A 16,226-nucleotide genomic window follows, 5' to 3' on the forward strand; every position below is an offset into this window, starting at 1 on the left:
CATCCAGAATGATGAAACCTTTCCAGAGGGGTTTCAATTTACTTTGCCCAGATCCATCGGATGAATCACTATCTATGGTAGCTACAGTCATATGAAATGTATTTCTTAAATAATAAGACTCAAAATTTGAAATTACTGCTTGATCTTTGGGCTAAAAAAAATGGATGTTTTGTTTGTAGGCAAGAAAACAACTTTCATCTTGCTGTACATCTCCATCAGAGCTCTTGGGTGACCAGGTGCATTGTCAATGAACAGTAATATTTTGAATGGAATCTTTTTTCCGAGTAATATGTCTAGATAGTGGACTTAAAATATTCCAAACCAGGTCATCAACAGATGTGCTGCCATCTAGGCTTTGTTGTTCCACTTGTAGAGCACGGGCAGGGGAGATTGGCATAATTCTTAAAGGCCCTAGGATTTTTGGAACGGCAGACGAACATTGGCTTCAATGTAAAGTCACCAGCCCCTAACAAGAGAGTCAGTCTGTGCTTTGAAGCTTTGTAGTGAGGCGTTTTCTCTCTAGCTATGAAAGTCCTAGATGGCCTCTTCTTCCAATATGAGGCTGTTTTGTCTACATTGCGAACTTCTTGTTTAGCATAGGCACTTTCACGATTATCTTAGCAAGATCTTCTGGATGACTTGCTGCAGCTTCTAAATCAGCACTTGTATGTCATGGAGACGGCTTCTTATTAAAACCTCATTAGTCAACGTCAGTTGGCTTCAAATTTTTCTTCTGCAGCTTGCTCTCTCAGCCTTTGTAGAACTAAAGGGAATTAGGGCCTTGCTCTGGTTTTGGCTAAGGGAATGTCATGGCTGGTTTGATCTTCCATCTAGACTGCTAAAACTTTCTTCATGTCAACAATTAGGCTGTTCCACTTTCTTATCTCTCATGTGTTCACTGGAGTAGGACTTTAATTTTCCTTCAAGAATTTAGCCTCTCAAAAAAAAAAAAAATTTAGCCTCTCCATTCACACCTTGGTGAACCGGTACAGAAGGCCTAGATTTTGCCTATCCTGGCTTTGGACCTGACTTCCTCACTAAGCTTAATCCTTTCTACCTTTTGATTGAAAGTGTGGCTTTTCCTTTCATTTGAATACTTGGCAGCCATTGTAGGGTTATTAATCGGCCTCATTTCAATATTGTGGTGTCTCAGGGAATAGTTAGCCCTGAGGACAGGGAGAGAGATAGAGGAATGGCCAGTCAGCAGAGCCATCAAGAACATACACATTTATCGATTAACCTTGCCTTAAATGGGCAATTCGTGGTGCCCCCAAACAATTATAATAGCGACATCAAAGATCACTAATCACAAATCACTGTAATAAAAATAATAATAATGAAAAAGCTTGAAATACTGTGAGAAATACCTAAATAGGACATGGAGACATGTGAGAAAATGGTGTTGGAAAAGTGGTGCCTATAGACTTGTTTGATGCAAGGTGGTCAAAAAACCTCAATTTGTAAAAAGTATAATATCTGTGAAGCACGATAAGGTAAAGTACCAAATGAGGTATGCCTGTAGTTGGGTTCATCATTTAGTGTGTAGCCCTCTGACTAGCACATAGTAAATAGGGGGTCCACAAAGATGCATTTTATTTCTTCTCTTGTCCATTCTGTAGGTCCTTTCCCATGGGATGGACTTGGAAACAACCTTGCATAATATGCTTCTTCAATGAGCCTTTAATTCTTCAGAAGGTTGGGATGTGAAATCACCTTATACAAAGGTTTCATCCAAGATGACTCAGATTCTAAAAATTATTGAAAATGTCATTTTTCTTCTAAGAAGTAGTACTATTTTTTCCTTCACCCTCAATGACTATTCTCTGTGGTAAAACTTGATGGTTCACGAACTCACAGAACCTCAGCTAAATTTATCTTTATGCTTGTGGACCTGCGAACTTCAGTATATATAGGCAGTGACATCTTATTGCTAGATAAAACAATGATTAACAAAAACCAAAGTCCAAAAGTAAATCTTTATCTGTAGGAGAAATAGCCCCCTATTCCCTTAGCAAAAAAATTGCTAAGCAAAAGTTATAAAAATTTTAATGAAGTTAAGTTTTTCTTCTAAGTTTTTGTCAGTTGTTGTGTTTATAACTTTGTATCCTTGGTAGTAAGACCATTTATTGAGTTATCATTTATTGAACCTCACCTTATGCCTGGTACTAATTCTCTTATCCACAATAACCATAATACTCTTCCTAGTATTTATCTTAACTGCTTTATAGGCATTGTCTTATTTAATCTTCACAATTACCCTTCAAAATGTTGTTCCTCTTTTACAGCTAAGGAAACAAGATCTCAGTTTTCATAACTTTCCTCAAACTTGTAGTGTGGGGAGCAGAGCTTGGAAAAGAATCCAGATTTGACAAAAGCCATGGTCTGCCTACCACGATACCTGGTTTTCATGAAAGTAAATATTTACCTCTGCCTTACAAGGTCATACTAGTTGATTTTTAAAAGCCCCCTCCCTCTATTTTTTTTCTTGATTTCATGCAAGATTTGCAAGTTCAGTGGTTATTCAAGACCAGAACCCTTAAATCAAGTGTAACATCTCTCTTTCTTAGGGAAAGAGAATGTTGGGCATACAAGAAATGGACAGACAGCTATGTTTCCTAGAAAATGGATTGTTCCTGTTGAATAGGAACAGAGTTAGTTGATTCTTATCATCTAGAAGCTCCTAAACTTAACACATAGACAAAATCAAACACCAATGTTTCTGGCAGTAGGTATCCTGAGCTCTATTTGTTTTTCTGCTTTTGACAGTGAGGTTGATTTTAATTCCACTGACAATTGGGGAATTTTTCCTCTTTGATGACTAAAAATAAACACATTAAGAAGTCAGGCTTAGTAGAGCACCAAAGTTTATCAGCTGCTTTCCCTCCACCTGAGTGGGAATGCTGTGTGGGAGGGTGCTTTTTCACAAGATGTGGAAGGATAAGCCCCTTTTCAATCTCAAGAATTTCTCCAGGGGAGACACTGCCAGAGAGTGGGGGCTGGAAACCAGAACATTCTGGAACCTCCTCTGATCAGAAACAAAATACCGACAACTGACCTAAAAGTTGGCCTGAGGCAGTTGCAAGAAATTAGCTGAATTTATTCTCACTGATTATCCCCTGAAGAGGGTGACCATTGTCTTGGTTTGCATGGGATGGTTTGAGTTACCTCTGCCCCAGTCTCACAGCACAACCCTTTTCACTGTCAGTGGTCTCAGTTAAGATGATGGATCATAAATTACATGATGTCTTTATTTAGAGACAATTTTCTATCCCCACACCCCTACTGGATAATAGATATCTCAGGAGTATGAACCAGGTTTCATTTGCCCTTTGCATACTTCCTGAGCACTTCACTTTGACCCTTTTATGTGATTTGCATTCAACAAATGCTTGCTTTATTAAATTGAATCTGTATAAATACTCCAATAGTAAAAAGGGAAAGAAGAGAGAAAGAAAGAAAGAAAGAAAGAAAGAAGAAAGAAAGAAAGAAAGAAAGAAAGAAAGAAAGAAAGAAAGAAAGAAAGAAAGAAATATGTATTGAAAACTACTGTGTAGTAGACACTTAGGCACTGATTTATCTTATTGATTTATATTACCTCTTTGGAGCTCATAAATACCCTGCCAGCTATTCCTATTTTACTGAAGAGGAAATTCAGAGAGATTCAGTAATCAGACTACATTGTATAGTTAGTAAATAACACAGAAAAAATGCAATTCTGTTCCATTTCATGTCCAAGCTCAAGATTCTATTATTATTCCCCCTGCCTTCCTGTGAAGGCATATGCCGGTATCCTTGTGTGATGCTTTTATAATTTAGAATACATAATAGTATAGAAATCTCAAAACAGCCCTGTAAGGTAAGTAGAAGCTTCCTTTTACATGAGATATATTCATTTTACAAAGTTTTCATCTGGTGATATCTTCATCATCTTGGAATTAATTGTGCCCTCACTACTTAATCCCAACTCTCCTTCTTCAGGTGTACTATACCTAACTTTTCAACATAAACTGGTGATGAATTCCTAAAAATAAAAATAGTGAATTTATTTGGTTTATAATGTTTTCCCAAAATTTCTCTCAAAAGTACTCATGATTAAAAATGTCATAGCATGTCTTCCCAGTTAATAATTTTTTGCTACTCACTCATGCTTTCCTATTAGGAAAACCTCAGCTATCTCTGACAGACCTCACAAAGCTCAAGCTAAATCTATTAATTTGGAAAGATACTTGGCAGGGACAAGGAGTGGAATTTCAAACTTGAGATGTAGTAGGTAGACACATGAAAATCTCATCCATATACCCATTTCCATACAGAGATGCATTTTAAAACAAGTAGAAGTTAGCTTCTTGAACCCATGTTTGTCCCACAAAGGCCCCAATGTTGTAAATGTTTTTCCATAACCCCTTCTTTCTAATCCTATTTTAGAATTCTAGAATTCTAAAATATAGTGCAAAGCAAGATCGTTTGTAAATATGCTTTCTTACATACTCTTCCCCAAGTCCTAATTGTTGTGATATTCCATAATATTTTTTCTTCATCGGATAACTGAAATAATGCTGATTTAGGAAAGTTTGAAACATTTTTAAAATGGGCCATACACTTGCTTATCTAGAGTGCAAAGGTGACAAGAAGTGTCTTAGAAGCTATAATAGCTGCAAATACCTACAGAATCACGAAACAAAATTAGCTGCAGCTGACAGATTTCAGCTGAGCTAGAATTTTTACCCCATTTACAAGACTATTCCTATCTATTTCAGATAGGAAGAAAGAAAAGGAAGAAAGAGGTGATATAAAATGTACAATGTGATAAATTACAACAGTGCAATGACACCAGGAGGATTTCCATAGTCTAGAAATTGCAAATACAGAATAGAGCAAAAACCAAGAAAACTCCCAGTCAGAAATCTGACTTTTGCCTCCCTGGATTGGGAAATAAATAATTATAAGGTTTTTCCTATGTTGTTTTCCTGTAGTCTCTGTTCTTTCCAGAATAGTGTTGAAAACTCCTGGTGCAAATGCAACAGCTCTCACTAATAGAGGCGTGACAGACATCAGTTTTGAGGTTCCTATGATGTGTGAACTCTGTATACGACACATGCCTCTAACATTCATAGTCGTCTAGTGAAAAGGCTCTTATTTCTCTTTCGAAGATGAGTGATTGAGTGCCAAAGAAATTAAATAACTTATTTGAGGTGGTGAAATTATAAATGGCTGAGCAAAAATGTGAGCCTAGCTCTGGTTTAAATCCTCTAGTGTTCACTGCTAATAATTAGACCCTTCACTTCTTGACACATATGTATGCATCTATCAATTGACTATCAGGTTTAAGTTTGTTAAATTATCTGAAAACCGTAAGAAAAGCCACCAAGAGCAAGCTTCAATAAAAAGGAGATAGAAATGAAATAAAACCAATTTGAGGTTCCTAGCAAAGGAGGTCCTGCTAAAAGTCCTTATATGGGACTTGGGTACGCCTGTGGAACGCCTACAGAGAGCCGCATGAAGAATTGCATCAATTTATTCTAACTCCCCCCTGCCTTACTGCCCATCATGCCCTGTGAATAACTTAGCCACTATCCTGAGTTGATGAAGATGTAAAGCAATTTTCCCAAGGCCAAAAAAGTGGGTAATTGACTGTGAAAAAATTTGAGTTCTGTTTTTTTATGCTTTCAATGTATTGGGAAGCATTTTTCCTTAATGTTAACAATTTTGAAACAGTTACCTGAAAAACCTAAATCCTGATGGGAATTTTTTCTAGAGGAACTTTTTAAATGTATCATCAATCAAGATAAAATACAAAGCCTGGCAACTTAACCTGATGAGGAAACCAAGTCTAATCAAGTCTAATCAAACATTAGAAAATGTAGAATTAGAATAAAGTTTCTACGAATTATTTCTCAGACTAAAAATCTAAAACACACACATAAATATCACTAAGAAACTCAGCACTTGAACAGTGAGTGCCCTGTGACCAGTGTCGATGGACTTCCATTATGACCATCTTAATCTTTTATAAAGGAAGACAATGTTATCTTTGATTTGACACTAAGCACGTGAGAACACAATCACCCACATCACACTCCAAATGGGTCACTGTTGGAAAAAACTCTATGTTTTATTACACATTTTTACCTTTTTCTCTTGATGTTGCCTTTGAAGCTAGGACACATTTGTTTGTATATTCCCAGTGATGACAAATGTTCAGGAAATACACAAAGCCACTCATTCATAGTGGTGTCCAGTGATAGCAAGGGTGATATGAGGAACCCTGGAATAGGATAGGAAATTAGGTACAAAGGAGATTCCATAGTAACTGATAAAGTTACATCAAAACTTGCCAACTGTATTGTCCTGTTCAAATAGATTTCAAAAGATTCTGAATAAATAAAAAAATACTTAATATTAAAATTTGCTTGAATTTAATTGAAGTTTTATTGATTGATCGATTGATAAGGTACTTGAGAACATGATAGTGTTACAGAACATGAGGAGCCTTGGTTGTCACTGCTCTATTTCACTAGAGATGTGTTGATTGTCACTGTTCAGATTGACAAGGTAGAAAAACTTAAATTTCTCTTCAATACTTTTTTTTTTTAGATAAAGAGAGAGCACATACATGCATGCATGAGAGAGGGAGTGAGGTGGGAGGGAAGGAGAGGGAGAGAGAGAAACTTAAGCAGGCTCTATATCCAGCATGGAGCCTACCATGGCACTCAATCTCACAACCCTGAGATCATGACCTGGGCCAAAATCAAGAGTCAGATCCTTAACCAACTGAGCCACCCAGGCATCCCTTTAAAACTTTTATTTTTTTTATTTTATTTTTAAAAGATTTTATTTATTTATTCATGAGAGACACAGAGAGAGAGGCAGCGACACAGGCAGAGGGAGAAGCAGGCTCCATGCAGGGAGCCTGATGCGAGACTCAATCCCAGACCCCGGGATCATGACCTGAGCTGAAGGCAGATGCTCAACCGCTGAGCCACCCAGGCGTCCCCCTTTAATATTTTTAAAAAGTCTCTCCATTTAAACTAAAAAGTGAGTAAGCTGAAAATGTCTTTATAAGATATATACAATGGAATATTACTGAGCCATTGAAAAGAATGCAATCTTGCCATTTGTAACAGCATGGATAGAGCTAGAGTGGATTATGCTAAGCAAAGTAAGTCAAAGACAAGCATCATATGATTTCACTCATATGTGGAATTTAAGAAACAAAACAGGCAAGGGAAAAAAGAGAGAGAGAGAGAGGCAAACCCTAAGAGACTCTTAAATATAGAGAACAAACCAAGAGTTGCTGGAGGAAGGGTGGGCAGGGGATGGGCTAAATGGGTGATGGGTATTAAGGACTTGTGATGGCCACTGGATGTTATATGTAAGTGATGAATCACCAAATCCTATTCCTGAAACCAATATTATACTATGTGTTAACTAACTAGAATTTAAATAAAAATTTGAAACAAAAAAAAATGTTTTTGTAAGGAATACTCAGTACAAACAGTATAGATTTTGGAGTTATCCAGGCTTTACTCGAGTCTAAAACCACTTCTCAGAAGCTATATGACCTTGCTCTTGACCTTGGGCTAAGCACTTGAATGTACTTTTTTTTTCTAACATTTGTAAAATGGGACTATTGATACTATTTTTTACACATTTTTTTAATTTTTTAAAAAAAGTTTTACAGATTTTTATAGTCATATGAGAAGAACCAAAATAATACATGAAAGTTTCAGACAATAAGAGGATCTATTCCCTTTTCAAGATTATTCAAAAGTTCTATTTTAATGGCTAGAAGCATGAACTAAACAAGAAATGTTCTTCTTTTATACTTATTTAGCAAATCAAGCCCATTGTCGATCATGCTGTTCTACAATGAAGAGTACTTAAGGGCGTTTAATGAGGACCTTGATCCTCATGCTCAATTGCCCTTCCAGCTGGATATTCCTTTCCAATGTTCTACTTGTTTACTGTAGACCTGCAATGCCATAGGTCAGTTCTAAATAACATTATCTGCTGGACTTTGAAATTTGCCTCTTAAGGGTTTGAATAACCGTCTCTTCACATTTGTTAAGTGTATGTAGAATGAGTGAGTGAAATTTTAACCACAGTCCCATTTAGCTACAATGAATTTGGGAACTTGATAGGATGGAATATAAATATCAATTTTACATGGAAAATATGTTTGGAGGTAGATTAATACTTAAGCTTAAAAAAATCTTGAAAGATTTTTTATTAGTTTTTTATTTTTTTCTTCAGTAAAATAGGGATTAAACATAGATTATAAAGATGGAATGGACTCCTGGAATTTATTTATTTATTTTTTTTAAACAATTTTTTAATTAATTTTTATTTATTTATGATAGTCACAGAGAGAGAGAGAGAGAGAGAGAGAGGCAGAGACACAGGCAGAGGGAGAAGCAGGCTCCATGCACCGGGAGCCCGACGTGGGATTCGATCCCGGGTCCCCAGGATCACGCCCTGGGCCAAAGGCAGGCGCCAAACCACTGCGCCACCCAGGGATCCCGACTCCTGGAATTTATATAATTTAGTTTGATGTATGGGATGTCTGTTAAGGGACAGAAACTTCTAGATTATGAGGTTACCTTAGAAAACAAAGTAGATAAATCCCTTTAGAAAGTTTTCATTTCAGTTGAAGGATGTTAACATTTAAAATATTATATAGTGGGGTGCCTGAGTAGGTGGCTCATTCAGTTAAGCATCTGACTCTTGATTTCTGTTCAGGTCATGATCTCAGGGTTGAGGGATCAAGGTCCGCGCTGGGCTCTGAACTCAGCACAGGTTCTGTTAGTCCCTCTGCCTCTGCTTCTCTCCCCACTTGTGCTCCCCTTGTCTTTCAAATAAACAAATAAATAAAATCTTTAAAAAAATAAAATGTTACAAATTATATTAGTAGAGGATACATTTTTGAAGAAAAAATAGAGTAGGAAAGGAAGATTGAAGGTGGTTGTTTGCAGTTTAATCAAAGAAGGCAACATCTGAGTAGACTTGAAAAGTGATTTAGTTACTTACATTAATCTGAATATCTAATTATTAATAGGATATACCATCATTTTTTACAAATGTGGTAACTAAGAACCAGAGAAAATAGTAACAAAATCATAGAACAGCTTAGTGACAGGATGGAGAAAGAAACCTGGTCTCTTGTTGCAGGTAAAGGATGTTCTCCACTATATTACACAAGGGTCTGGGAACAATCTTTTTTTTTTCTAGTGAGAAGATGTAAATGAAATTCAAGTATTAACTCCTCAGTGCCCCAAATCCTCTAACCTTCTCAGATCACCCTTCTTTTTATATTAGGAAGGAAAGGAGGGAGAGAGGGAAGGAGGAAAGGGAAGCTGAAAGAAAAGAAGAAAGAAAGAAAGAAAGAAAGAAAGAAAGAAAGAAAGAAAGAAAGAAAGAAAGAAAGAAAAGAAAGAAAGAAAGAAAGAGAAAGAAAGAATAAGAAGGGAAGGAAAAGAGAAAGACAAACACAAGACAAAAAAATAAAGACAAAAAAGCTCAATCTCCTGACTTTGATGGAATAATCAATCTCAAAGGTCATAAATATTGTCAGGAGGTCTTTTCTGCAATTTACGCAGGCTCTATATCCAGCATGGAGCCTACCATGGCACTCAGTCTCACAACCCTGAGATCATGACTTGGGCCAAAATCAAGAGTCATTTGCTTAACCGACTCAGCCACCCAATTTTTGTTTTTACTGGGTCCTCAATTTCCCCTATGTGTCATACTTCCTTCAATAGTTTTCCTTCCTCCTTCTGTATTTTGAACCTATAGACAAACACAATCTCTTTTCCCTTTAGTATAATGATGAATATACATCAATATGATACCAGTGATGTAACAGCTTTTCCATAAAGGTTGAGGTGAAGAAGGGAATTACACTCCAGCACAACATGACAAAAAGTTAACATTTATTTGGGGACCTAATGTACAGCATGGTGACTATAGTTAACAATATGGTATTATATACCTAAGAGTTGCTAAGAGAGTAGATCCTGAATGTCCTCACCGCCCACCCCCCAAGAAGGTAATTATGGGAAATGATGCATTCAACTAACCCTATTGTGGTGCTCATTCCACAATATATGAGTGTATCAAACCATCACATTGTATATCTTAAACTTACATAATGCTACATGTCACTTATATCTCAATAAAGCTGGAAAAAATACTAACATTTAATGTTAATCTCATTGTTAGAACCCCTTTGGTTCTCCTTACACTGGTTTTAAGATAGTCTTACTAGCTTTGAGAAATGTCTCTGCCACCAGATAGATTCATGTACTGGTTTTTGTTTTGTTTTGTTTTGTTTTTGTCTTTATTCCTATGCCTAGTCTCCAACACTATACCCCCAGAAGTCTAATCTTGCCAGTGCTTTACTGTTTCCTCCCTTTGGTAGCATTGAATGTTCTCAAACTCTCTTGCTTTCTCCCATTAGAACTTGCTCCAAGCAAAGTGCAGAACTATTTTACACCAAGGAGACTATTACTGATAACAACAACAAATCTAACATATTATGCAGTGGGAATTGGATAGTGGAGCCTCATTAGGGGAGAGTGTGTGTGTGTTGGGGGGAGCCGGTAATGTTGTCTTACCTTCTAACAAAGGTTTCCACCTTACACTAAGGAACAAGTTTCAATGTTTGCATTTGGAGTTCCTGCAAAATGATACAGGAGATACTGGGGTTTCTTCAGATCAAAGAAGTACATTTCCCACCCTTCCATGCTAATATTTTTTGTTATAGGGATGTACCTTCTAACTTATATAGCCATTGGGTGCCTGGGTGGCTCAGTTGGTTAAGTGTCCAACTCTTAATTTCAGCTCAGGTCATGATCTCAGGGTCCTGGGTCCCAATAGGCTCCCCACTCAGCAGGTAGTCTGCTTGTCTCTCTCTCTCCCCTTTCCCCTGCTCTCTCTCTCTCTCTCTTTCAAATAAATAAGTAGATCTTTAAAAAATAATTGATACACCCATTGCATGTGCTGGTTGTGTTGTTTTCCCTGAAAAGTTATTAGTAAGTTGATCCTATACCTTGTATAGGTTCACCATGAACCTTGCATAGAGTGAATATCATGGGGAAGGAGGAAGAGAGTTTGAAGACACTGAATGCTACCAATAGGATGGACAGATTTTCAAAAAATGGGAGATAACTGAGAATTAAATTAATAAATTGATGCTGTCTGTGCCTCATAGTCAGCAAAATGTTGAAAGCAAGGAATATGTTATTGTGAGAGGCATGGAGTTTCCTTCCCATACCAAACCATTAGCCGCTCTATTTCCCCACTGTCTTGACATCCAAGACAAATGCAAGTTATGTAGACAATACTGTTTCTTGACACTGATTCATTAAAATCAGCAGCACTCATGGACTCGTCAACCGTAAGCTGCTGGTGTTTAACCCTGGGACCTCATAGATATAATGATAATGTTTTGAACAAATATTCACCTGACCAGAACAAGTTGTTTACATCCTTTGTGGATTGAATATTAACACTTAGTTGGTGTTAATATTAAAGTAAAAGGTAGTCAAATCTCTGAAAGCCAGAGTTCCGATTTTCTGCTGAGACTGTTACAAACAAAACTCTGTTACATAATCAGAATGGTGCATGATAAAAATAATTAAAAGCTTAGGTTAAAATAAAAATATTAAAGGCCTGGTTTCCCATTAACACTGATCATGTCAAGTCTGCAAGTTTAGAGAAGGAAATTTAACAGGACACTGATAGCTCCTGGCGGTCTTTGCGTATTTATTTGTAACTACAAGTATATTTTGGCCATCAGTGCTTCCAATGCCCTTCCAAATCCATGGAGCACAGTAGAGAGAGAAGAGAATATCCAGACCAAACAAATCATCACAGATACGTTCAATTATCCAGATGTCAAAAGCAAGATTAGAATTTCCTCTGTTTGGCAGAAAATGTTTCTGGTTTTGGGCATGTTGGATAATTTACAATTTCTTCTTTTGCCTTGTTGATTATTTCCTTATTTTCTACAGTGGCTACTGTTTCTTGATCACTCTGGACCGGGCCTTGTCCCTATCTTCCAAAAGTTGGTCATCTACAACAGCTGACAGACTCACAGACACGCATGTAGGTTCTTTAAAATAGTGGAGGATACACAGTCCCAGGAGGGGCTGCTCCCACGGTGGCTGGGGTGGAGCGAGCAGGTGTGAGTCAGGGAAGGCTCCACACAGCAGAGGAGACAGGAACTGTATCTTGTGGAATAACCAGGCTTTGTAGGGCGAGGGTCAGGGAAGACCATCGAGAAAGAGGAGAAGTATGAACAAAATAGAGAAACCATCCCCCAAAGGCTTAGTGGGGATACTTCAGGACAATTGATGGTCTAACAAGAGCAGAAATAGGAGTCTGTAACTGGATTTTCACCTTCCTTTTCTTATTTGTCCTAGAACTAATTCTGAGTTAACCTCAGGTACAAGTGTTGAGTTGTAAATGTCAAAATGAAGGAGAGATGGAGATAAAATGGAGGAATACAAATGGTGGGTGTTTTTTTTTTTTTAATATTTTACTTATTTATTTGACAGAAAGAGAGCAAGGGAGAGCACAAGGCGGGGAGGGGCAGAGGGGGAGGGAGAAGCAGGCTCCCCACTGAGTGGGGAGCCCCATGCTTAGGACTCCATCCCAGGACCCTGGATCATGACCTTAGCCGAAAGCAGATGCTTAACTGACTGAGCCACCCAGGTGCCCCATAAATGGTTTATTAATTATTGGTAAATCCATTTTCTGAGCTAAGAGAGAATCAACTACTATGTTCAGGAGGGTTCCACTGTAAACGTTTACCAATAAGAGCCAATGAGGTAGATATTATCAGCTTTCATATTAACAGATGGGGGAAAGAGGGTAGAAAGTTTGAGACACTTGAAGACTCATAGTAACCCCTTGCGGTCTTATTCATGCTCCAGCTGAAGGTCAGAAAGGTTAAATGATTTGCAACAATCACACAGCTTGCTTAGAGTGGAGCCAACTTGAGCAAAGGTCTCCAGATTGCCGGTCCCTTGCGCCTTTCCCTCCACACCCACTGCCTCTGGCAATTGCAGGTACCCTGCCTCCACCCTTCCTTCCTCCCTCACTGGGGGAAAAGACACCCCCGAGGGTGCTGTTGCCCAGTGCAGATTCCACTTAACTACTTAAAAATGCTGAGATGTTCAACTTGTATCACTTCCATTTTTTCTCCAGTAATGTTTAACTTTAAATCAAAAAAAAATCCAGAAGATAAAAGAACATGTTATCTGGAAGTCCATTCCACCCCCGTGGTTATTAATTTCAGAACACATCTGAACTCCCTCTCCGTTTTAGCAGGGGAACATACAGCTCCTGGCCGGGTCGGATTGCACGTTCTCACTTGGCGGTACCAATACTACTACCAGATTCTTCTTTGGAGTCAACTTTGAGATCTTCCCTGAATACAGCTTGGTGTCTGGAGACCCACTCAAGTGCCTATGGTCATCAGTCTCCTCCCAAAATCACCTTGATCTCTCTCGGCAAAGCATCTACTGTCCTGAGCTCTGCTTTTGGAAGCAGCTTCCCCCTGAGCCCTGGTTGGAAGCACCTCTCTGGTGCCATCCTGCCCAGCATGGAGACCAAAAGCTTTGCAGTTTGGGATTATGTCGTGTTTGCGGCCCTCTTTGTCATTTCCTCCGGGATTGGGGTGTTCTTTGCTATTAAGGAGAGGAAAAAGGCAACTTCAAGAGAGTTCCTGGTCGGGGGAAGGCAGATGAGCTTTGGCCCCGTGGCCTTGTCTCTGACAGCCAGCTTCATGTCAGCTGTCACTGTGCTGGGGACCCCCTCGGAGGTTTACCGCTTTGGGGCATCCTTTGTGCTCTTCTTCATCGCCTACACCTTTGTCATCATCCTCACTTCGGAGCTCTTTCTCCCTGTGTTCTACAGATCTGGCATCACCAGCACCTACGAGGTAAGACAGCTCTGCTTCTTCACGTTAGAAAGAGTAGTTATTTTCTCCCCATGTGGACACCCCCCCCCAATAGCATACATCACCTTGATAACACAGGGTTGTTGAGAAGCGCATTTATTTTCAGGATGATCACACATCACAGGAAGAGCACATGTGGGTGTTATTGGGCAAGGCTTAGGTTTGGCCATACACACAACTGCGTTCGCATCTGTAGAATGAAGAAGGATGGAGCCACTCCCATGAGGCTACCCCAAGGATGATACCTGCTTCCTGGTCTAACTTGTAGGACAGTCTTCCTGAAAGGAGTTGATCTTATTATCTGTGTCAGTAACATCCGTCTTCTGAAAAGCATGCAAAAGAGACGCTGCAAATGTTGCCATTTTCCATATAAGAAAACTCAAGATTGAGATAAATGGTGTACTGAGTACCCATTTCGTCTTTATCCCCTTCTGTCATGTAGTAGAGCCGAGTCCTTTTTTTTTTTTTTTTTTTTTTTTTTTTATGATAGTCACACACAGAGAGAGAGAGAGGCAGAGGCAGAGACACAGACAGAGGGAGAAGCAGACTCCATGCACCGGGAGCCTGACGTGGGATTCGATCCCGGGTGTCCAGGATTGCGCCCTGGGCCAAAGGCCAGCACTAAACCGCTGTGCCACCCAGGGATCCCCGAGCCGAGTCCTTTAACAAAAGTTATTTCTACCAGTTTTGGTAGAAATACCAAAAAACATAGCAATGTTTTTTTTTTTTTAATTAGAAAACATTTTAATGAGGGGAGATTCCTAAATGATACAAATATGGGGATTATGTTAATGAAAACAAAATGAGGCAGTGGTATCTTGATCTTGCAATAATTCTCAACTAAAATAGCACGTTAAAAATTGAGTTTATGTGCCCAGTATGTAGGTGTGATCATAAGTCAGCTTCTATGAGAAAGTGGTTTGTTTTCCTTGTCCAACACCATCTCTACCAAGTGACAGCAGAGGATTCTTAACACACCTCTTTTTTATTATTATGTAAACTAAATGATTATAAAGGGTGACTCTGGATTTCAAAAGCCACTTCAGCAAATGAATACTTTCCAGAAGGTTTTAAAACTTGTGATTCCACAGATAATCAAATATCCAAACTCCCCTCCCCACCAAAGGTAGGTCGGTGATCAGAATATCCAAACTCCCCTCCCCACCAAAGGTAGGCAGTAGGTTGGATGGTAGGTAATGCACCAGCTACTGTCTGGGGCGTAATTCAAGTGGGAACGACTCGATTGATGCTTCGTCCCACAAAGTCTATGCACATACCCTCGTTGCTCATTAGCGTACTTTCGGAAAACGTAAATATATCCTTGGTTTTTCCATTCAGCTATTAATGTTTGACTCCCCAAAGCGTTGCTACTGTTTTTTTAAAAAAATGTCTCAGTAACTGTTAGAAAGAGGGAGACAGAGGAGAAAGAGAGGAGTCAGAAAGGAGTGCAATTTCAAAGTCCATTGCTTAAGAAGAATATGACTCTGTGCAGGTTACTGAGTGTTGTTATCAGCTACGGTTTCCACGTAGAGGATACTTCCCTTTTTTCATGAAGATTTGGTTGAGTGTTAAAGAGTCTTTAAATTCAATAAATAAATAAATAAATAAATAAATAAATAAACCAACTACCCAAATGTGGAAAATCATTTGTACAACTAAGTAACTCAGTTAACCACTCAATGCTCGTTAACCATCTACGATGTTCCGGGCGCCCTCTAGGGCTGGGGGAGAAAGCCCTGGACCAAACCCGTCTCTCATGGGGCTTCCTTCATCTCAGAGAAGGTGATCAATAAACGTACCGGAAGGTGATTAATAAACATACTGCGTAAGGCGATCATAACAGAAAAGTGTTGGCCATTTAACTGTGTGCCAAGCCCTGCTCTGGGTCCTTCACATGTATTCAAGCATTTGCCCTTCAAATGACCTTTCCTGGTTGGTTCTATCATTATCATCCCCTCTTAACACACTAGAACCATTGGACGTATGGAGTCAAGCAACGTGCCCCATGTCGCCCACTAGCAAGTGGCAGTGTTTCCAGCCGGGCAGTGGAAGTTGGAGGAGGTTGCACGTGCCTTGCAGCCCTCTGGCCTGCCGAGTGCCCTGGACAGACAGTAAATAGGAAAAGGTAGATTGTAGGGGTCCTGCCTCAGCAGGGACGGCAGTAATTCATACAGGGTGGTTAAGTGAGATTTGGGTGGAGACCAGGGCCAGTCCTGGCACCCCGGGAGGGAGAGACACCCCAACCTACAGTAGCCACAGATGC

The 16,226-nt window shown here is 39.1% G+C and overlaps 1 protein-coding gene across 1 annotated transcript in view; it reads left to right on the top strand.

Annotated features, from left to right (window-relative positions):
• Positions 1–13,250: 13,250 nt before the first annotated feature.
• Positions 13,251–16,226, top strand: part of SLC5A12 (solute carrier family 5 member 12) — a 46,858-nt gene continuing 43,882 nt past the window's right edge. The window contains exon 1 of the mRNA XM_055317540.1: positions 13,251–13,945. Coding sequence (XP_055173515.1) covers positions 13,607–13,945 — 339 coding nt within the window. The 5' untranslated portion in view covers positions 13,251–13,606. The remainder of the gene's footprint in view (positions 13,946–16,226) is intronic.

Source organism: Nyctereutes procyonoides, unplaced genomic scaffold, assembly GCF_905146905.1.
Source record: "Nyctereutes procyonoides isolate TBG_1078 unplaced genomic scaffold, NYPRO_anot_genome, whole genome shotgun sequence".
Lineage (NCBI taxonomy): Eukaryota > Metazoa > Chordata > Mammalia > Carnivora > Canidae > Nyctereutes > Nyctereutes procyonoides.